The sequence below is a fragment of the Hyperolius riggenbachi genome, chromosome 12 (assembly GCF_040937935.1).
Source record: "Hyperolius riggenbachi isolate aHypRig1 chromosome 12, aHypRig1.pri, whole genome shotgun sequence".
In the NCBI taxonomy this organism is placed as follows: domain Eukaryota; kingdom Metazoa; phylum Chordata; class Amphibia; order Anura; family Hyperoliidae; genus Hyperolius; species Hyperolius riggenbachi.
In genome coordinates, this window is record NC_090657.1 from 76,101,009 (window position 1) to 76,123,597 (window position 22,589).

The following is a 22,589-nucleotide window of genomic DNA, read 5'->3' on the forward strand; positions in this document are numbered from 1 at the left end:
ATGCCGGGAGAGGAGAAGGCTTCTGTCGGGTAAGTGAATTGTTTTTTTTTCACAGGTGCATTTTTTTTCTAGTTTCTGCTGCCCACATTACGATTTTCAGGTGTCTGCTGCCCACATTACGATTTTCAGGTGTCTGCTGCCCACATTACGATTTTCCGGTCACTGCTGCCCACATTGCGATTTTCTGGTGTCTGCTGTCCACATTGTGATTTTCAGGTGTCTGCTGCACACATTGTGATTTTCAGGTGTCTGCTGCCCACATTACGATTTTCAGGTGTCTGCTGCCCACATTACGATTTTCCGGTCACTGCTGCCCACATTGCGATTTTCAGTTGTCTGCTGCCCACATTGCGATTTTCTGGTGTCTGCTGTCCACATTGTGATTTTCAGGTGTCTGCTGCACACATTGTGATTTTCAGGTGTCTGCTGCCCACATTACGATTTTCAGGTGTCTGCTGCCCACATTACGATTTTCTGATCACTGCTGCCCACATTGCGATTTTTAGTTGTCTGCTTCCCACATTATGATTTTCAGGTGTCTGCTGCCCACATTGCGATTTTCAGGTGTCTGCTGCCCACATTACGATTTTCAGGTGTCTGCTGCCCACATTACGATTTTCCGGTCACTGCTGCCCACATTGCGATTTTCAGTTGTCTGCTGCCCACATTGCGATTTTCTGGTGTCTGCTGTCCACATTGTGATTTTCAGGTGTCTGCTGCACACATTGTGATTTTCAGGTGTCTGCTGCCCACATTACGATTTTCAGGTGTCTGCTGCCCACATTACGATTTTCTGATCACTGCTGCCCACATTGCGATTTTTAGTTGTCTGCTTCCCACATTATGATTTTCAGGTGTCTGCTGCCCACATTGCGATTTTCAGGTGTCTGCTGGCCACATTGCGATTTTCAGGTGTCTGCTGCCCACATTACGATTTTCATGTGACTGCTGCCCACATTGCGATTTTCAGGTGTCTGCTGCCCACATTGCGATTTTCAGGTGTCTGCTGCCCACATTACGATTTTCTGGTCACTGCTGCCCACATTGCGATTTTCAGGTGTCTGCTGCCCACATTACGATTTTCAGGTGACTGCTGCCCACATTGCGATTTTTAGGTGTCTGCTGCCCACATTACAATTTTCTGGTCACTGCTGCCCACATTGCGATTTTCTGGTGCCTGCTGCCCACATTGCGATTTTCTGGTAACTGCTGCCCACATTGCGATTTTCTGGTGTCTGCTGCACACATTGTGATTTTCAGGTGTCTGCTGCCCACATTACGATTTTCTGGTCACTGCTGCCCACATTGTGATTTTCAGGTGTCTGCTGCCCACATTGCGATTTTCTGGTGCCTGCTGCCCACATTGCGATTTTCTGGTAACTGCTGCCCACATTGTGATTTTAAGGTGTCTGCTGCCCATATTGCGATTTTCTGGTCACTGCTGCCCACATTGTGATTTTCAGGTGTCTGCTGCCCACATTACGATTTTCAAGTGACTGCTGCCCACATTGCGATTTTCAGGTGTCTGCTGCCCACATTGCGATTTTCAGGTGTCTGCTGCCCACATTGCGATTTTCAGGTGTCTGCTGCACACATTGTGATTTTCAGGTTTCTGCTGCCCACATTACGATTTTCTGGTCACTGCTGCCCACATTGTGATTTTCAGGTGTCTGCTGCCCACATTGTGATTTTCTGGTAACTGCTGCCCACATTGTGATTTTCAGGAGTTTGCTGCCTACATTGCGATTTTCTGGTGACTGCTGCCCACATTGCAATTTTCTGGTAACTGCTGCCCACATTGCGATTTTCTGGTGCCTGCTGCCCACATTGTGATTTTCTGGTGACTGCTGCCCACTTTACGATTATTTTCTGGTGACTCCTGCCCACATTACGATTATTTTCTGATGACTGCTGGCTGCTGCCCACATTACGATTATTTTCTGATGGCTGCTGCCCACATTACGATTATATATATACACTGGCTGTATGCAGGGGGATCTGGCTATATACACTGGCTATATGCAGGGGGAGGCATCTGGCTACATACAGTGGGTATATGGGTATATACAGGGGGGGGATCTCTGGCTATATATACAGGGGATCTGACTATATACACTGGCTATATATACAAGGGGGATCTGGCGAAATACAAGGGGGAATGTACTGAACGGGGAGTTATCTGGCTATATACTATAAATGGGGATCATGTGGTTACTTATCCTAACTAGGGGGGGCCTCATCTGGCTACCTGTGTGATAAATAGGGGTCATCTGGTCACCTATACTAAAGAGGGGTGGGGTAATTTCGTTATCCATAATAAAGGGGGGTTATCTGGCTACTTAATCACTGCCACATTGTATATATTTTGGCGAAACACTACTGCATCATGTGTATTTTGTAGGGAAACACTGCGCATTGTGTGTATTTTGTGGAGAAATGCTGTGCATCATGTGGATTTTGTGGGCAAACGCATGCACGGTACTGTGCGGCTTGCCAAAAGAGACCTATCAGGAATCCCCCCTTGAAAATCCTGGATTTGCCCCTGTACAGGAGCAATGCACAATTCTGCACAGCACTGCTTCTGCTACAAGATGTATATCTATGTCCTCGTGGCTTAGATAAAGTCACAGAGGATGTAAATATACTGTAGTGGTGGACAAAGTGGTTAAAGGCAACCAGCATTGGAATGGGTCGAAGACAGAAAAATGGGTATTTTTTTTTTTTTAAGATCGCGTGATTGTCCTGGAAGCTGTTATTCAGCCATTATGTCGGTCAACTAACCAGATTGTGTTTTTGAATCTTGTGCTGCTGATGATCAGTTTTGAAGGACTTAAATGTTTTAAGAGGCATAAATCACAAATGTTATTCCTACTGAGTACCCTCAGCACAGACAATGGTATTCTCCTTTACATCTTATCTGCTAGGGGTACTGAGGCTGCCACTTTTATTTCCTTTTAAATAATACGCATTGCCTGGAAGTCCTGCTGATCCTTTGCCTCTAATACTTTTAGCCATAGACCCTGAGCAAGCATGCAGCAGATCAGGTATTTCTGACAAACATCTGGCAAGATTAGCTACATGCTTGTTACAGGAGTGTGATTCAGACACTACTGCAGCCAAAGATCAGCAGGGCTGCCAGGCAACTGGTTTTGTTTAAAAGGAATTAAATATGGCAGCCTCCATATCCCAATCAGTGAAGGTGTACTTTAACCTCAATAAGCTTGTATCTGAGAACAGGGGTGGATTTTAGCTTCTGCCAAGCACAAGGCAATTCTAGGCAGTTTCCTAGGGCCTAGAGAGAGTCTAGGGACCCAGCGGATGCATACTAGCCCCCACCAAATGCTACTAAAAAGCCAGGTGATCATCAGCGGTGAGCAAGAAACTACTATCTTGCCTAGGGCCCCATTTCATCTTAATTCATTCCCGCTGCCAAGCTGTCCAATAAGTGCCTTGGGCTGCATATAGTAATCTCTCCTATCTGTGGACATTATCTCAGATTCTTCTCTGGCAATAAACTTGTTGATCATTCAGTCTGCCACACCGGATCTTATATAAGGCACCTTTACTGATAGAATTTCACCCTCTTAGCAGATATTGCATTTGTGAGATGACTAATCACTGATTCAGCGTTGTTGTGAAGAAATCACTACAATGATACAATACCAAGGAAGAGTTTCATCAGCTGACAGCACAGGCCTGAAGCAAGTCCATGGCTGCTGCTTGTCTGCCTCTCTGCCAGCTGACTACAGCCAAGGCTGTGTTTATACATTTTGTTCCCCTAGGCCAAGTATATTGTTGCACCCCTTTTATCTGCAGCAGTGCCCCTCCCATTCCATGTGTAGCCCTCTCTGCCATGTGTATCATCCATGTACTGTAGTTCCTCTTGTTCATGTACAGCTCCCCTGAGCATCTGCTTCCCTTTTCATGTGTTGCTCCTCATTTTCAGCTTCCTCTTTCACATGTAACAGCCCCTCTTTCATGTTCAGGTGCCCCCTTTGGCTGCAGCCACCCAAGGCCCCGGCCTTTTTGGCCTTTCCAGAAGCCTGGCCCGACTACAGACATTACAAACTGATTGATAGAGATGTTGGCGAGCCGTTCGCCAGCGAATCTTTATGGGCCGCTACTACTTCCGGGTTGCTATGACCCGTAGTAGTTCGGCTGCGCTGGGCCGGCAGTGCACGTCTTTGATCGTGCGCCTGTTGCCGGGCACTCTCTGCGCATGAGCGTGACGTCACGCACATGCGCAGAGAGTGTCCGGCAACAGGCGCACACTCAAAGACGCGCACCGCCGGCCCAGCGCAGCCGTACTACTCCGGGTCATAGCGACCCGGAAGTAGCACAGGGTGAGGGGTTTGCCGACATCTCTACTGATTGATGAGGATCGAATCCACTGACATTATGGCTTCTTCTCCCCCCATAGCTAAATAATGCAACCCAGCTGAGCTGCTCACCTGTACAGTGTTTGATGACATAATGATGATGGTAATAGAAAAAAATAAAATAAAATATATATTTTTGTGAAATTTAACCCCTTAAGTGGTTTAAGGCGATATACTGTATCTAAGTCCCGCAGGACTTCAGTTCCTGCCCAGGGACGTAGATATTCGTCTATTGAGGCGGATAGCCGCTGCTCGCTCGCCCTCGCCCGTTATAGGGGAGATGAATGTATGGGATTGCAGTTCTAATTCATTAACCACTTAATGACCCAGCCATTACCCCCCCTTAAGGACCAGCACTGATTTCGCTGATCTGTGCTGGGTGGGCTTTACAGCCCCCAGCACAGATCAAACACCAGGCAGAGCGACCAGATTGCCCCCCTTTTTTCCCCACTAGGGGGATGATGTGCTGGGGGGGTCTGATCGCTCCTGCCTGCGTGTGGCTGGCGGGGGGGGGGCACCTCAAAGACCCCTCCACCGCAGGATTCCCCCTCTCCCTCTCCTCCCTCCCTTCCCTGGAGATCGGAGGCTGCACAGGAACGGATCAGTCCTGTGCAGCCTCTAACAGGCTCCTGCCTGTCATGTGACAGCAATCCCCGGCCGCTGATTGGCCGGGGATCGCTGATCTAGTACAACGCTGCTACTGTTAGCAGCGTTGTACAAATGTAAACAAAGCTGATTATTTCCGCTTGTGTTTACATTTAGCCTGCGAGCCGCGATCGGCGGCCCGCAGGCTATTCACGGAGCCCCCCGCCGTGAATTGACAGGAAGCAGCCGCTCGCGCGAGCAGCTGCTTCCTGACTAATTAGCTTGCAGCCGGCGACGCAGATCTGCGTCGCTGGTCCTGCAGCTGCCACTTTGCCGACGCGCGTTGTGAGTGCGCGGTCAGCAAGTGGTTAAAGAGAACCAGAGGTGGGGTTCTAAGAATGATATCCGCACACAGAGGCTGGGTCTGCCTATACAGCCCAGCCTCTGTTGCTATGTAGTGCCCCCCCCCAGCCCCCCCTGCACTTGGCTATGCCCCCATAAATCACAGCCGCGCTGTCAACACACAGCGCGTCGCAGCGGGCTGTGTTTACCTATGTAGTGTCACTCTTGCCGCCTCCTGCATAGCTCCGGTCCCCGCCCGCGTCCCTTCCTTCCCCGCTGATTGGAGGCGGGGGGAGCGGCGAGAGTGACACTACATAGGTAAACACAGTCCGCTGCGACACGCTGCGTGTCGACAGCACAGCTGTGATTTATGGGGGCATAGCAGAACGCAGGGGGGGCCTGGGGGGGCACTACATAGCAACAGAGGCTGGGCTGTATAGGCAGACCCAGCCTCTGTGTGCGGATTTCATACTTAGAACCCCACCTCGGGTTCTCTTTAATCTAAGTCCCCCTGTCAATGATCAGCCGCTTCAATGAGATGCCGCAATCATTTGTAACGTCCGAAGTAGCACATCCATGCATTACTTCATTTTAGTGTACTTATACGCTAATAGGAAATAATGCGTGAGGACCTCTTGTGGCCATATAGTAAAATTACACCTTCATTCATTTATTATAATAAAAAGACCCAATTATACATTTCAAACTAACCCCTTACCTCCCACCATCTCCCATAGTTACCTAAATAAATTACATGCATATAAAAAAAATGACAAATAAAAAAAAAACATATAGTTACCTTACTGACTAAACTTTTTTAATATGTACGCCAAAAGGGTATATTGATGTCATTTATGAAATTATGGGCTTGTAATTAGTGAATGATGCACCTTTATTTCCAAATAATAAATGTGTGGGTTATAATTATGATAGCATATATTATTTTAAAAATATAATGGCCGAAAACTAAAAAAAAAATTATTTTTTCAATTTTTTTCTTATTTTTCCCATTAAAATGCATTTAGAATAAAATAATTCTTAGCACAATGTACCTCGCAAAAAAAGCCTAATTGGTGCGGTGGTGAACAGAATAAAATATAGATCATTTGTGATAAGTAGTAATAAAGTTATAGGTGAATGAATGGAAGGAGCTCAGAAAGGTGAAAATTGTTGACAAAGAAAGGGTAAAACCCCTCAGTAGGTGAGTGGTTAACACACGCCCCACCCTATACAACCATGACCTCAAACTTGGAGGTGACTCCACCATTCCTGCCTATTAATGCTGCTCCAAGTTGCAGCTTTCATTGAAGCTGGTTTTACACCTGGCCATAGCATGCTCTGTCCCTATGGAGCACACCGCAACACCTAAAACTTCATTCATGTGATCCTGAGGCAGAGTGCGCTGACAAGGTCATATGCATAGCGCCGTCCCCCGCACGCCCTTCACCGCCCATCGAAGATGTCGGAAAGCCACTAGGAGCTACGGGAAGGTTAGAAGACAGCGCTGGACACTGGGTGAGTATTTTATGCTGCTTGGGAGGTTTGAACTTTTTCAACCGGTTGCTTTAGCAAGCACATATATCCGGCATCAGGCGATCCCTGCCGTTGCCGGATACTGGGGACTTTGCTGCACATAGATGTGTTAAGTTTGGACAAACAAGATTGGATCATTAGTGGGCACCATTAGTGAGATTTAGGTGTATTCCCAGCCATTTGTCTCCATAGGAATGAACACGCAGCTTCTGGCATTTTCTTACGGTGGGCTTGAATACATTGGTCTTGAATACATTTCATTTCCGCAGATGAAACATGCATTGCCCAAGCATCTGCTATGGCGGCTGGCAGGGTCAGGTGTTGGGGGATGAGCTGTCACAGTTTGCTGACTGTTGTTGATACAATGGGATAAGGTTAATGCAGACTCATGAGAAAAGGTCACCTTTATTGACTTAAGGCTTCCAAGACTCTGCACCAGTTTTACTCCCAGACATTTCTGGGTTTCCAAAAACACTATATCACATGTACACATTCTGGCCAATAGAATTGGCCCCTCTGGCTGAGATTCTGTATGAATAGTGTATGGCCAGGTTGTCTGGGTGTTGCATGTTTTTGCTACAGAGAGATAAAGAGGTAGAGGGAGGAATACTCATGCCAGCTTTTCTGGTAGGGTAGACAGTGGCAACAATTTAACCCTATACAACTGACCTACCCTTCCCTCATCTCAACCCTGAGACAGGTGTACACTGGAGTCATAAGCACCATACACCCTAGACCATATATGCCAAATCTGGCCCACAGAACCATTCAATTTGGCCCCCCAGTGGTTTCACCTCTTTGCATTATGTTTGGCCCACTAAAGACCACCAGGGAAACTATATATAATGGAGGTGAATCCCTAGATCACCAAGGAAGACATATGGAGGAAAGCACTAGAAACCAGGGAACTGTATAGGGGAGGGGGTCACTAGACACCAGGGAACTGCATAGGGGAGGGACACATGCCTACAGTGCCTTATAGAAAACCCGGCCCTGTGATATATTTTACATTTTTACAATTTTTCATGATAGTGGTCCTTTAAAGAGGAGCTGTCAGTACACACATATATAAGTAATACACATATATAAGTAGATAAATACTTGCTCTTCTCACATAACATATGTATTTCACTGTCCGTGTTCTGATTTTAGCGATTTTTCTATAGTAATAAAAGAGAAAATCCTTCTTAGGATTCTCCATCTTAACTGTGTCTATTTTGAAGCCAATCCTGATGTCATTTCCTCCCTTACGCTCCTCTGCCTGATTGTGTATGCATTGCCCGCCCTCCACTATAGAAAGTGCATTGTCTCCGCATGAGAAATATTGGCCAATCAGAGAAGAACAGAGGTGTGGGAAGGGAAAACAGGAGGGAAAGAGGCTTCAGCCAATCAGCCTGCATTAGTTAAGTCTGAAGGGAAGTAGAGAAGCAAAAAAGGTCAACCCAGCATGCCCTGCACTTTGTTCGGCAGATGTACCAAATAAGAGCCACAGAAACTGAGGAATGTTGTTTTATGAATAAGAAAACTAAGAGTGATTTTTAACTTTTTGATTGCCTGGTTAGCATCTGTATTACTTATTTACCAGATACAAATAAATAAATAATTGATTTTTGATGTTATGTCCGACAGTTACACTTTAAGGATTTCATGGTTGTTCTCATTAGTACAGATCTCTCTTCTCCCCCCACCTTGTGGTGACAAAGGTTCAGATCCTACAACTTCTCTGCCAGGATGGATATTGCCTTCAGCCCCTCCTGGAAATAAGAACCATGAAATAATAAGAGTTTGTAAACATTGAGCTAACACAATGCAAATGTGATATGCAAATGCATTTTGTTCATATGGCATATGTACTGAGCTTGCTGCTGTATAAGCAAAACCCAAATGCAGCAGAATAGAATAAGCTGTGTTTGGGAGACCAGACCACACAACACAAACATGGCACAAACCTAAAGCCTGCTACACATGCTAGACAACTCTCGGCCATGGACATTATTTGGAATTATCTTGGCCAAAAATCAACCGTGTGTACAGCAGCCTCACAATAGGCCAGGAACAAAGCTATTTACAGGCCTGGATTTACATCACAGGAGCCTATAGGCACAGATCTCCTAGCCAGGGCAGGATTTACCATGAGGCACTGTAGGCACGTGCCTACAGGCGCCTGATGATGGAAAGGTGGCTAACTCCCCTCCTCTGATCTCCCTTCAGTTAGGGGCACCTCTAGCTACTTAATACTGAGGTTCCTCTAGCTACCTAATACTAGGGGGCACCTCTAGCTACTTAATATTGAGGGTACATCTGACTTAGGCTCAACACACACCATACAATCTTGGTTGTACAGATTTACCAAATCTATGTAGTAAAAGAACCAACAGATTGAAAATACCTCAAATGATTGATTGGATAAGCTCTTATACTACATGAAAGTGGTAAGATTGAATGACCAAGATTGTATGGTGTGTGTTGAGCCTAACTAATACTGAGGGGCATCTCTAGCTACCTATGAAGGGCATTGGAAGTAAAGGAGAAGCGACGTCTGGGACAGCCAGCACTCATGCGTTGCAGTTTGGTGGGAGTTTGTAGGTTCATGAACGGCGCAATCTAAGGTGCCAGAACATCTGTGTCTATAGGCTCCTGTGGGGTAAATCCGGGCCTTCTCCCGGCACCTTAGATTTTCGCCCTTCATGAACCTACAAACCCCCACCGAAGTGTGCTGGCTGTCCCAGCTTTCACTTCTCCCTTATTTCCCTTGCCTATCATAGGTAGCTACAGGTGCCCCTTAGCATTAGATAGCCAGAAGTACCCTCAATATTAAGTAGCTAGAGGTGCCCCTGATGCATAAAGAAAACCCAAGACTATATATTAAGTACATGTATTAAAGGATAACTGTAGGGAGAAGAATATGGAGGCTGCCATATTTATTTCCTGTTAAACAATACCAGTTGCCTGGTAGCCCTGCTGATCTATTTGGGTTCAGGCAGGGGACACACTTGCAGGGCCGTTTTCCCCTGCGTTTCCCAGGTTTCCGTCGGGTTTTGCGGTCGCGTCTAACGCGTGCGTTTCTGCGTTTATGCGTTTGCATGGCATGTAGTGCCATGCAATGTGCGGGAAAAAGCAGAAAACTGTGCGGGTACAAAACGCGGAAAAAAACGCGAACGCAAACGCGCACAAACGCATGCGGTGCAGCGTTTCCTGAGCTAGGTTATTCATTTCAATAGCCTTTAAAATCGTGCGCGTTTTGCCGTTCGCGGCAAAACGCGCAAAAACGCATGTAGTGTGTTCCCTGCCTCAGTAGTGCCTGAATCACACCAGAAACAAGCATGCAGCTAATCTTTTCAGATCTGACAGTAATGTTAGAAACACATGATCTGCTGCATGCTTGGTCAGGGGTTATGTCTAAGTGTATTAGAGGCAGAGGATCAGCAGGACAGCCAGGCAACTGTTATTGCTTAAAAGGAAATAAATATGGCAGCCTCCATATCACTCTCATTTCAGTTGTCCTTTAAGTACGTATAACCATCAGAAGTTGGTAGACATACAACTTACTGTGTCACATTTAAAACACAGAAAAGGTCATAACATATAAAATCGCAACCTTCCTGCTAAAAGGCTGCAAATCTAAGTACCCTATAATATGTCTAAAATAGCAGTAATATCATGCATGTGTAATCATGGCTATATACATAAAACTGTGAGCAAACAAATCAATAGTGTATCACACAGCCTGCAGCCTATTGACTTGTCCAATAACATGTGCATCATGACAGATGGTTTTTTTCCTGTATTTTATCTGTGTTGACCTTGTTTGGGTATGTACTTTGCTGTAATATTGCAAATAAATACAATATATTCATACCATACTGTACTGTAAAACTTTGCAGATAAATACACTGCGCATATGGCTCTACAGAAGATGGTAAATCAATCATTTGAAATATAATTAATATAATATAATTAGATCATAAATTAATGAATTAATTCAATGCTATATATAGGTATAGGTTAGCTAGGCATAGATGCCCCAATATAGGTTAGTCAGGCATCGGTGCCACAAGTATAGGTTAGCTAGGCATATGTGCCCCCAGTATAGGTTAGCAAGGTATAAGTGTCCCTAGTATAGCTTAGCTAGGCATAGGTGCCCCCAGCATAGGTTAGATAGGCATAGATGCCCCTGTATAGATTAGTCAGGCATAGGTGCCCCCAGTATAGGTTAGCAAGGTATAAGTGCTTCCAGTATAGGTTAGCTAGGGATAGGTGTTCCCAGCATAGGTTAGCTAGGCATAGTTGCTCCCAGTATAGGTTAGCAAGGTATAAGTGCCCCCAATATAGGTTAGCTAGGCATAGGTGCCCCCAGTATAGGTTAACTAGGCATAGGAGCTCCCAGTATAGGTTAGCAAGGTATAAGTGCCTCCATGTATAGGTTAGCTAGGCATAGGTGACCCCAGTTTAGGTTAGCAAAGTACAAATGCCCCCAGTATAGGTTAGCTAGGCATAGGTGCTTCCAGTATAGTTTAGCTAGGCATATGTGCTTCCAGTATAGGTTAGCAAGGTATAAGTAGTGTTGGGCGAACAGTGTTCGCCACTGTTCGGGTTCTGCAGAACATCACCCTGTTCGGGTGATGTTCGAGTTCGGCCGAACACCTGATGGTGTTCGGCCAAACCGTTCGGCCACATGGCCGAACTAAGAGCGCATGGCCGAACGTTCCCCGAACGTTCGGCTAGCGCTGTGATTGGCCGAACGGGTCACGTGGTTCGGACCCGAACGCGCTCTGATTGGACGAACTGTCACGTGGTTCGGGTAAATAAATACCCGAACCACGTCATATCTCCGCCATTTGTCTGTGGGTTTAGCTTTGGGTAGGCAGGCAGGGTAGTTCGCGCTCCAGCCACGCTAGCCAGGGTCCCCCCAGTCATTGTGTCGCTGCTGGGAATAGTGGTACACCGCTCACCCACCACTGTATAGCATTTCTGTACTGCCACTGTACTGCTGCCAGTCAGCGTGTACTTTAAGGATAAGTGAAATGAGGAAGAAATCCGGTTAAAGAGGGAGGGGCAAGGGAAGAGGTGTTTCCCCTGACGGTTCACGTACAGGCCACAGGGGAGCACCTAAGAAAACCCACTCAATACCGCCCATGTTGTCCAGGACAACAACCCTCACAAATCCAAAAGAACAGGACCAGATAATTACTTGGATGACCTCTCAAGCGTCCAGCAGTGGGTTAAGCAGCACCAGCACATCACGCACGAGGTCCGAGTCCTCAGCCAGTTACAAGGAGCCAGTGGGCACAAAGCTGACACAACCGGCAGCGACACCACGCACACAACTGCCAGATAACCAGTCCGATGAATTACCTCAGGACACAATGGGGTATTCGCAGGAGCTATTCCCAGCCCAACAAACTTCCACCTTTCAAAGGTCAATGGAGGAACAGCCAGAAATGTTGTGCCCGGATTCACAACCATTAACTGTGGGAAATGCACCGCGCACTGAAATACAAGGCGAGTCCGAGGAGGACTCGGAAACCCAAATCCCAGAGCAAGTTGGGCAGGAGGGGTTGCAATTGCAGGAGGTCGGCCGACAAGATCTGGACGACGACGTTGGAGTGAGCTGCGCAGAGGTTGTTCTGGGGAGCTCTACTCCACGGCGGCGGCCCCCCACAATGACATATGACGAGTTTCAGGAGATGGAAGAGGAGGGTATGGACAATGTGGACATAGACCCAGATTTTGTTTGTGAATGAGAACATCGCCGTCGTAGCAGCAGCACAGATGAGTCTGTTGAAGAACCCACTGCTGCACGAGTTCGCCTTGTGCCACAAGGTAGGCGGCGCGCAATTTCAGGCACCACAAGCGTGGAAGTTCAAGTGAGAGGCAAAAGAGGCGCAAACAGAAATCGCCAGCAAGGCAGGTGCTCCAAAGTCTGGGCTTTCTTTGAAGACTGCACTGAGGATGGTACTATGGCGATTTGCAAGGTGTGCAAGACCCGCCTGAGCAGGGGAAAAAGGATTAACAACCTCTCCACCACCAGCATGAGCCGCCACATGCTATCCAAACATCCCACTCTGTGGGCAAACGCGGCAGGACAGGGTACCAGCAACACTGCCTCCCTTGGGGTCACCAGACTCACCACCAGACCCGCCTCAGCAGCAGCAGTAGCCCAGCCATTGCGTGGTTCACAACATTCACAAACATCAGACGCTGACACTGTCACTTTCCGGAGTAGTGCTCTTGAGGTCTCCCAGTGTTCATCAAACACAACAACCAACAGCCCTTCAGTGTGCAGCCCTACGATTCAGTTGTCTGTCTCGGAGATGTTTGATCGCAAGAGGAAATTGCCAGCAAATGACCCCCGGGCCGTGGCAGTAACAGCCAGCATAGCCAAGCTTCTGGCCTGCGAAATGCTGCCATATCGAGTGGTGGAGACAAACAGCTTCAAGGGCATGATGTCAGTGGCCATCCCACGTTACGTGGTTCCCAGCCGCTTCCACTTTGCGCGCTCTGCAGTGCCTGAGTTGCATGAGCACGTGGTCAGCAAAATAACCCGAAGCTTGAAGAATGCCGTTGCCTGCAAGGTTCACCTCACCACTGACACCTGGACGAGTGCGTTCGGCCAGGGTCGATACATCTCCCTTACCGCGCACTGGGTGAACCTTGTGGAGCCTGGCAGCGATTCCTCACCTGCTACGGCGCGGGTGTTGCCCACGCCACAAACAGCTGCACCGCCGTCCCTCCCACTGGATAACAACAGCAGCACCTACCTCTCTGACTCCTTCTCCTCCAACGCATCTCAAAGCTGTACCTCATCCGGAAACGCTAACCCAGCAGCAGTAGGATCGTGGAAGCAGTGCAGCACAGCTGTTGGCATGCGTCAGCAAGCGTTGCTGAAGCTGATCTGCCTTGGGGATAAGCAGCACACAGGGGAGGAAATTTGGAGGGGAATAAAGGAACAGACGGATTTGTGGCTGGCACCGCTGGACCTGAAACCGGGCATGGTTGTGTGTGATAATGGGAGTAATCTCATTCGCGCTTTAAGGTTGGCTAAGCTGACACACATCCCTTGCCTGGCGCACGTGATGAACCTAGTAGTTCAGCGGTTCCTGAGGACATACCCAGGCGTGGCCGATCTTCTGTTGAAGGTGCGACGAGTGGCCAAACATTGCAGAAATTCCAGTACTGCTTCGGGGGCACTCGCCAAGATGCAGGAGCGCTTCAATCTCCCCCACCATCGCTTGCTGTGTGATGTCCCTACGCGCTGGAATTCTACGCTGCACATGCTAGCCCGCTTTTGCGAGCAGAAGAGTGCAGTGGTCCAGTACATGACGGCGCAGTACCGAGGCGCATCCGGACAGCTGCCAAGCTTCTGTGGATCCGATTGGGCCAACATGTTGGACCTCTGCCAAGTCCTCCAAAATTTTGAGCAATCCACGTTGCTTGTGAGCAGTGACAACTCTTCAGTCAGCATTACCATACCACTGCTGTGTTTACTGAAGAGGTCAATGTTGAAAATCAAGGAAACAGCTGTCATGATGCAACTAGGGGGAATCTGAAGGAGAAAACGATCAGCGTGATGGTACCAACATCAGGCCATCCGCATCAGGAAACGCTGGCCCCAGCAGCTATGACGAAGAAGAGGAGGAGGAACAGCTGGAGTTGAAGCAGGAATTTCCTGCCACCACTGACGAGGGCCAGAGCGGTGCACGTTGGACTTCCACAATTCAGCGCGAATGGTCAGCAGAAGCAGACCAGGAAGAAGGTGACGACTATGATGCATCACAACAACTATCACAACGCTCACAAGAGGATGATGAGGATTCTGGCAGGACTCTGGCACACATGGCTCAATACATGCTAGACTGCATTGAACGCGACCCACGCATTGTGCGCATTCTGGACAACACCAATTACTGGGTTTATACCCTTCTGGATCCACGGTACAAACACGATGTTCCAAAACTGCTTGAAGAAAGAATCAGACAGGTCAAAATGGAAGAATACCAGCAGGCCCTTGTGGAGACTTAAGAGAGGAGATTGACATCCTCCCCCTCCTCTAGCCAGTTGTACGCCGACAGACTGACTTCCGCAAACCCAGGACGAACAGGAGGGCAGCAAACAACACAAGCCGCAGCTGGTGCCCAAAAGGGAATGGTATCGGCAGTGTCCTTGGAGTGGGAAAATTTTATGACACCCATGCAGCAGCAGCCCACAGAACAGCAAGCGTGCAGATCCACCTCCAACACCGATCGCCTGGAGAAGATGGTCAAGGACTACATGTCAGATGGCGTAGCTGTGTTGAACAATCCATCTGCACCCTTCAACTATTGGGTATCGAAGCTAGACACCTGGCACGAACTGGCAATGTACGCAATAGAGGTGCTGGCTTGCCCGGCAGCCAGCGTTATGTCGGAACGCTGTTTCAGTGCTGCCGGAGGCATCGTCACAGATCGGCGTATCCGCCTCTCCACAGAAAATGCAGACCGTCTGACTCAAATTAAAATGAATCAATCCTGGATTGGAAACGACTATGCAACACTCCTGGACCCCAACCAAGTAACATGAACAATGACCATCTGTGATGGGTTAGCGTTTCCGGTCCCTGTTTATTGAACCTCTCATCTGTATTACATTTATGACTGCATGGCGGCAAAAAGCATTGCTATATCCGCACGCTATTTGTCCTCACGCAAGGCCTGGGATGTTGTGTCTCAAAAAGCGTGGCCTTCTCCTCCTGCGCCTCCTCCTGTTCCATCACGTGTGCTGCTGCTGCTGCTGCTGCTGGGTTAGCGTTTCCGGTCCCTGTTTATTGAACCTCTCATCTTTATTACATTTATGACTGCATGGCGGAAAAAAGCATTGCCATATCCGCACGCTATTTGTCCTCACGCAAGGCCTGGGATGTTGTGTCTCAAAAAGCGTGGCCTTCTCCTCCTGCGCCTCCTCCTGTTCCATCACGTGTGCTGCTGCTGCTGCTGGGTTAGCGTTTCCGGTCCCTGTTTATTGAACCTCTCATCTTTATTACATTTATGACTGCATGGCGGAAAAAAGCATTGCTATATCCGCACGCTATTTGTCCTCATGCAAGGCCTGGGATGCTGTGTCTCAAAAAGCGTGGCCTTCTCCTCCTGCGCCTCCTCCTGTTTCATCACGTGTGCTGCTGCTGCTGGGTTAGCGTTTCCGGTCCCTGTTTATTGAACCTCTCATCTTTATTACATTTATGACTGCATGGCGGAAAAAAGCATTGCTATATCCGCACGCTATTTGTCCTCATGCAAGGCCTGGGATGCTGTGTCTCAAAAAGCGTGGCCTTCTCCTCCTGCGCCTCCTCCTGTTCCATCACGTGTGCTGCTGCTGCTGCTGCTGGGTTAGCGTTTCCGGTCCCTGTTTATTGAACCTCTCATCTTTATTACATTTATGACTGCATGGCGGAAAAAAGCATTGCTATATCTGCACGCTATTTGTCCTCATGCAAGGCCTGGGATGCTGTGTCTCAAAAAGCGTGGCCTTCTCCTCCTGCGCCTCCTCCTGTTCCATCACGTGTTCTGCTGCTTGTGCTGGGTTAGCGTTACCGGTCCCTTTTCCTGGAACCTCTTCTCTGTATTACATTTATGACTGCATGGCGACAAAAAGCATGTTACCTGTGCAAAGAAACATGACATTTTCCACATTTAAAAGACAGTTTTTCCTTTGAAACTTTACAATCAATTTTCTCAAAAACGATAAACTCTTTTTCAAATATTTTTTTTTCCTCTTGTACCCACTCCCAAGGTGCACATACCCTGCAAATTTGGGGTATGTAGCATGTAAGGAAGCTTTACAAAGCACGAAAGTTCGGGTCCCCATTGACTTCCATTATGTTCGGAGTTCGGCGCGAACACCCGAACATCGCGGCGATGTTCGGCGAACGTTCGCGAACCCGAACATCTAGGTGTTCGCCCAACACTAGGTATAAGTGCCTCCATGTATAGGTTAGCAAGGTATAAGTGCCTCCATGTATAGGTTAGCTAGGCATAGGTGACCCCAGTTTAGGTTAGCAAAGTACAAATGCCCCCAGTATAGGTTAGCTAGGCATATGTGCTTCCAGTATAGTTTAGCTAGGCATATGTGCTTCCAGTATAGGTTAGCAAGGTATAAGTGCCTCCATGTATAGGTTAGCAAGGTATAAGTGCCTCCATGTATAGGTTAGCTAGGCATAAGTGCCCCAGTATAGGTTAGCTAGGCATAGGTTCTCCCAGTATAGGTTGGAGGGGGTAGCTGGCCACATTGGGACTCCGTGCTCACCCCCTCCTCGGTAGGCATAGTTAGTGCAGCAGAAATCTATAAGAACAGCTTACCTCCCTTCCCACTTCAAGCGCTGATCGATTGCCAGTTACCGCTGGTCTCCTGTCTGCATATCTGCTTATACTCTCTCTACTTCCCGATTAACAGCCCACTAATCGCGACCCCACTGAGACTCAGCCCTCCCCACGGTGGACTCTCAGTGGGGCCGCGGCTCCCCCCTCCACTACTGCGCCTCCCCCACTTGCCTGTGGAAATGGAGCTGATCCCTGGGCCCCCCCTCTGGCGTAGGGTGGCCGGGCCCCATAGCAGAAGCTATGGTTGCTATGGCTATCCCTACACCACTGTATAGCTATGATACAGACCACCAAAACCGGCTCTCCAAAGGACAGCCACAGTATATGAGCAAAGGAAAAGGAATGGTATGTTAATGATTACCACTATGCAAAGTATACAGTAGAGGTGAGCAATGGCACTACCACCAATAATGAGGTAATATAGTGACTGGTGACCATTATTATTATTACTATTGATTTATAAAGCGCCATCATATTCCATGTCACAGTACAGGGTAAGAAACAAACACAGGATACATAATTATACGGACAATGGGATACACAAAATATCGACGTGTACATAATAGGGATGGGACGAATTCACAATTTCTTCAAATCCGAATATGAATCCGAATCTTGAAAAATTCTTGAATATCTCGAACCTTTCGAATCACGAATCTAACGAATCCTGCACCTAAGAATTGTGCAATCTATGGTTTTGTAATGCAAAGAAACTGCTGCGCTCTCCGGATCCTAAAACAAAATCAGACTCCACATAGGGTAATAATGTTCAGAACAAGTAGATGTTTCCACATAAAGGGACACTATTCAACAGAAGGATAGAACCTCCGTGCTGGTGATCTCACTCAGTGCTCACTCAGTGCCAATCCCAAAAGAATATATGCCAAAAGGCTCACCAGATGCTGACCACCTCTGCTTGCAGGTGGATAAAACGCTTAGGTTAGCTGTCAATCAATGCCACAGATCTGGTCATAAAATCTTCTTTTAATCCCATAAAATTATCTCAATAAAAACATAAAAAGATACATAGCGTAATCCTGTACAATTAGCCTCTGGGCGCCTATAAAGTTGCACTTACGCGTCCCGGAGTTTATTCAGCCTATAATATCAATCCTTGCCGATGCCCATCCGCTGGGTTTAAACAGCAGAAGGTGGACTTCCGTGGTGTTACGCTCCTGGTCCTCCCCTCAGCTGCAGGTCTATCGCTCGTTCGCTCTTGCTGCTCGTTCGCAGTGTTTTGTATTAACAATCTATGGTTTAGTTGCCCGCAGTATAGGTACCCAGGCACAGGTGCCCACAGTATAGGTAGCAAGGTAAAGGTGACTTCAGTATAGCTAGCTAAGTATAGGTGCCTTATAGCTAGCAAGGTACAGGGGCCTTCAGTATAGCTAGCAAGGTATATGTGCCTTTAGTATATGTAGCAGGGTATATGTGCCTTCAGTTTAGGTAGCAGGGTTTAGGGGCCTTCAGTATATGCAGCAAGGTATATGTGCCTTCAGTATAGGTAGCAAGGCATATGTGCCTTCAGTATAGGTAGCAGAGTATATGGGCCTTCAGTATAGGTGGCAGGGTGTATGTGCCTTCAGTATAGGTAGCAGGGTATATGTGCCTTCAGTATAGGTAGCAGGGTATGGGGGGGGGGGGGGCTTTAGTATAGGTAGTAAGGTATATGTGCCTTCAGTATAGGTAGCAAGGTATATGTGCCTTCAGTATAGGTAGCAGGGTATATGTGCCATCAGTATAGGGAGCAGGGTATATGTGCCTTCAGTATAGGTAGCAGGGTATATGTGCCTTCAGTATAGGTAGCGGGGTATATGTGCCTTCAGTATAGGTAGCAGGGTATATGTGCCATCAGTATAGGTAGCAGAGTATATGTGCCTTCAGTATAGGTAGCAGGGTATAGGGGGGCCTTCAGTATAGGTAGCTAGGTATATGTGCCTTCAGTATAGGTAGCAAGGTATATGTGCCTTCAGTATAGGTAGCAGGGTATATGTGCCTTCAGTATAGGTAGCAGAGTATATGTGCCTTCAGTATAGGTAGCAGGGTATAGGGGGGCCTTCAGTATAGGTAGCTAGGTATAGGAGCCTTCAGTATAGGTAGCAAGGTATATGTGCCTTTAGTATAGGTAGCAGGGTATAGGGGGAGGGGGGGGCTTCAGTATAGGTAGCTAGGTATAGGGGCCTTCAGTATAGGTAGCAAGGTATATGTGCCTTCAGTATAGGTAGCATGGTATGGGGGGGCCTTCAGTATAGGTAGCTAGGTATAGGGGCCTTCAGTATAGGTAGCAGGATATATGTGCCTTCAGTATAGGTAGCAGGGTATATGTGCCTTCAGTATAGGTAGCAGGGTATATGTGCCTTCATTATAGGTAGCAGGGTATGGGGGGGGGGGGGCTTCAGTATAGGTAGCTAGGTATAGGGGCCTTCAGTATAGGTAGCAAGGGATATGTGCCTTCAGTATAGGTAGCAGGGTATATGTGCCTTCAGTATAGGTAGCTAGGTATAGGGGGGCCTTCAGTATAGGTAGCTAGGTATAGGGGGGCCTTCAGTATAGGTAGCTAGGTATAGGGGCCTTCAGTATAGCTGGCAAGGTATATGTGCCTTTAGTATAGGTAGCAGGGTATATGTGCCTTTAGTATAGGTAGCAGGGTATAGGGGGGCCTTCGGTATAGGTAGCAGGGTATATGTGCCTTCAGTATAGGTAGCAGGGTATAGGGGGGGCTTCAGTATAGGTAGCTAGGTATAGGGGCCTTCAGTATAGCTGGCAAGGTATATGTGCCTTCAGTATAGGTAGCAGGGTATATGTGCCTTCAGTATAGGTAACAGGGTATAGGGGACTTCAGTATAGGTAGCAGAGTATAGGGTCCTTTAGAATAAGTAGCCCCATGCTCCTCCGTCCCCCTGCAGCCTCTTCCGCTCACCTCGCCTGCATAAATAAGTACCCGCTCACCTTCCACGTGGAGCGCAGAGTGGCAGACCTCTTCCTTACTTCCCTGTTCCCCTTTGTGGCTGGAGCGGCTTTTACTGATGATGAGATAGTAATGGCCGGGCACTGGGGGAACAGGGAAGCCAGCGTGAGGTCTGCCGCTCCGCGCTCCATTCTGGATAGGTGAGTGGATAATTGAACTGTGTGGGGGACAAAAAGAGGAGGTGCGGGGTGGACGGAGGAGGACAAGGGCGAGCGGGAGTATTTTGAAATCAAATAACCTGCTGTGTAATGTCTAAATTGCAGTATAAGTGTCCTCTCCCTCCTTCTGTCTACTTAAAGAGCAACTTTATACCCCAGATTCTCAACCCATGGTACATGTACCCCTGTGGGTTTTGTGAGTGCTTTCACTTCAAAAATTATTACATTATGAAAGCACCACTATTGCAAAAATTCTCCCAGAGTAAAATGCACTATAAATTACTTTTTACTTATGTTGCTATCACTTACAGTAGGTAGTAAAACGCAGATTTTAGACTAGTCCTTCTCCTCATAGGAGATACTTAGCTTTACCTTTATTCTCTACGAACACACTCCCTGCAAAGGATCTGTACAAAGGTTTTGCACGCTAGTTTGGTAATTAGAACTGCCTTCTGTAAATGATAAAGTACCTGATAATCCCCCACGGGTAGATGGACTAGTCCAAAGTCAGTCAGATCTTTAATATATACTGACAGCAACATAGGTAAAAAGTAATTTATTGGGCATTTTACTCTGGGGGAGAACTACATCTTATATGCATGTACTTTAAAGTTTACATTTTTCGGTGATAGTTGTGTTTTGGGGGATTTAAAAATAAATAAAAAAGTACATAAATATCAATTAGCCTGAATAAGTAATATAGTTACTTAAAAGTATAATGAAATGGTTGGAAATACACGTCTACACAATGATTGTCTCTTGCCATGCTATTAAAGCGGACCTGAACTCAGAACTTCCTCTCTGCTCTAAAAGATAAGCAACAGCATAATAACATTTAAAGAAAAACATTTATTTGTTACAGCAATAAATCCTGCAATAAATCTGCAGTGTGCCTACCTCCTGCTTTTATGGAAGCATACACAACTGCAAGATCAAATTACACTTGTTATTAGTCACAGATGAGGGGGATTTAGACAGGCTAAACTCTCTATATATACACAAGGTGCATTTCTCTCTGTTTTCCTTATGTCCTGTGCAAGATTTCAGGTCCACTTTAACTATACTGTAGATCTGTTAAAGGGATGTATGAGATGATGTCATTCCCATCAAGGAATACTCAGCAAACATCTTTCAGAAAGGGCCACATGTTCTATCAGTGTTGATTGACATTGTCTTACTACAGGAATGCATTCTATTGTTTATTTCCTCTCTGCAGCAGTGTGATCACCATACACTACTGTGTCCATCCTCAGCTGTTACCCCGCCCACTCCAGCAGTTTTACTGCACTGCTCATTGTGACGTCACGGCGGGGGCCGAGCTTAGGCTGGTGTGACGTAGCCGTCAGCTGTTGAGCTGTTCTCATATTGAGAGCAGTGAGATGAGCCGGCAGAGCTTGTCTTGTATACAGCACTGTGCATCTACCTCAAGCTGGGCTTCTGTATAACCACCTGGACATTGTCTGTCTGTATACACTGACTGCTGCACGGTAAGGTAAAGGCAACTACAGCTTCTTCTTCTATGGATTTCTCTCTACCATAGCCTCAATAGCCTCTTTCTGTGTTGTTGTCATCCAGGATAGGCTTGATCTTCTGTCATTTGTCACTTCTATCCAGCACTGTTAGGGTTAACCTGGGGGTAACCCTAGCAGTGACGTCAGTGTGCGCCCTCCTGGCAGTGCTGTGACCCTTTGTGCTGCTGAAGGCTGGGTAATGCTGCTGTAGAGGTCACAGTCTTCAGGCACAAAACATCAGACTGATCTAACAAAAAATATATATTTTCCCCATGGTGACATTTAACATGTTTGTTTTGTGATAAAGTGATCAGAGGGGGTTGAATTCCACTTTCTAGTAGATTTTCCATTTCCTGGATGTGGATTTAGAGGAGGCCGGATTGGAACTTTGCGCTGAGGGCGAATGATCACTAAACTGACAACTTGATCAATCAGTAATGATAAGCCTCCAAATCCCATCAGCCCTTGCTGATTATAACAAACAAAAAACAAACAGAATGCTTTATTGTAACATCTCTGGTACCTTGAATCCCCCCTCCCCCTTTGTTGACATCCCGGTTATGACCATAGAGATGGGATGGGGTTGGAAGAACTGGACACCTATGTAGCTGGGATATTGAATATGTTTGTATTGATCTGAAAAGAGTGGATGTTTAAATGGCATTGAATTGTTGTGAGACAGGTTTGTCTTTCTCCTTTGTCCCCAAGCAGATGATTGTATGGCTGCTGTCAGAGGCGCCCCAGTTGTGCCTCTCAGAAGC

At 47.1% G+C, this 22,589-nt stretch overlaps 2 protein-coding genes across 9 annotated transcripts in view; one reads left to right on the forward strand and one right to left on the reverse strand.

Annotated features, from left to right (window-relative positions):
* TP53INP2 (tumor protein p53 inducible nuclear protein 2) overlaps nucleotides 1-22,589 on the forward strand; it is a 340,314-nt gene that overhangs the window by 288,657 nt on the left and 29,068 nt on the right. Inside the window, exon 1 of one of the 7 annotated variants that reach the window (XM_068264214.1) lies at nucleotides 21,684-21,809. The exons of 5 other annotated variants lie outside the window; for them this stretch is intronic. The gene's annotated coding sequence lies outside the window, so the exon portion shown is untranslated. Of the gene's footprint in view, nucleotides 1-21,683; nucleotides 21,810-22,589 lie in introns of those variants that run through there. One more of the 7 variants, XM_068264217.1, reaches the window with a different exon arrangement.
* Nucleotides 8,405-22,589, reverse strand: part of NCOA6 (nuclear receptor coactivator 6) — a 98,997-nt gene continuing 84,812 nt past the window's right edge. The window contains exon 15 of one of the 2 annotated variants that reach the window (XM_068264211.1): nucleotides 8,405-8,593. In XM_068264211.1, coding sequence (XP_068120312.1) covers nucleotides 8,469-8,593 — 125 coding nt within the window. In that variant the 3' untranslated portion in view covers nucleotides 8,405-8,468. The remainder of the gene's footprint in view (nucleotides 8,594-22,589) is intronic. The other variant, XR_011025413.1, reaches the window with a different exon arrangement.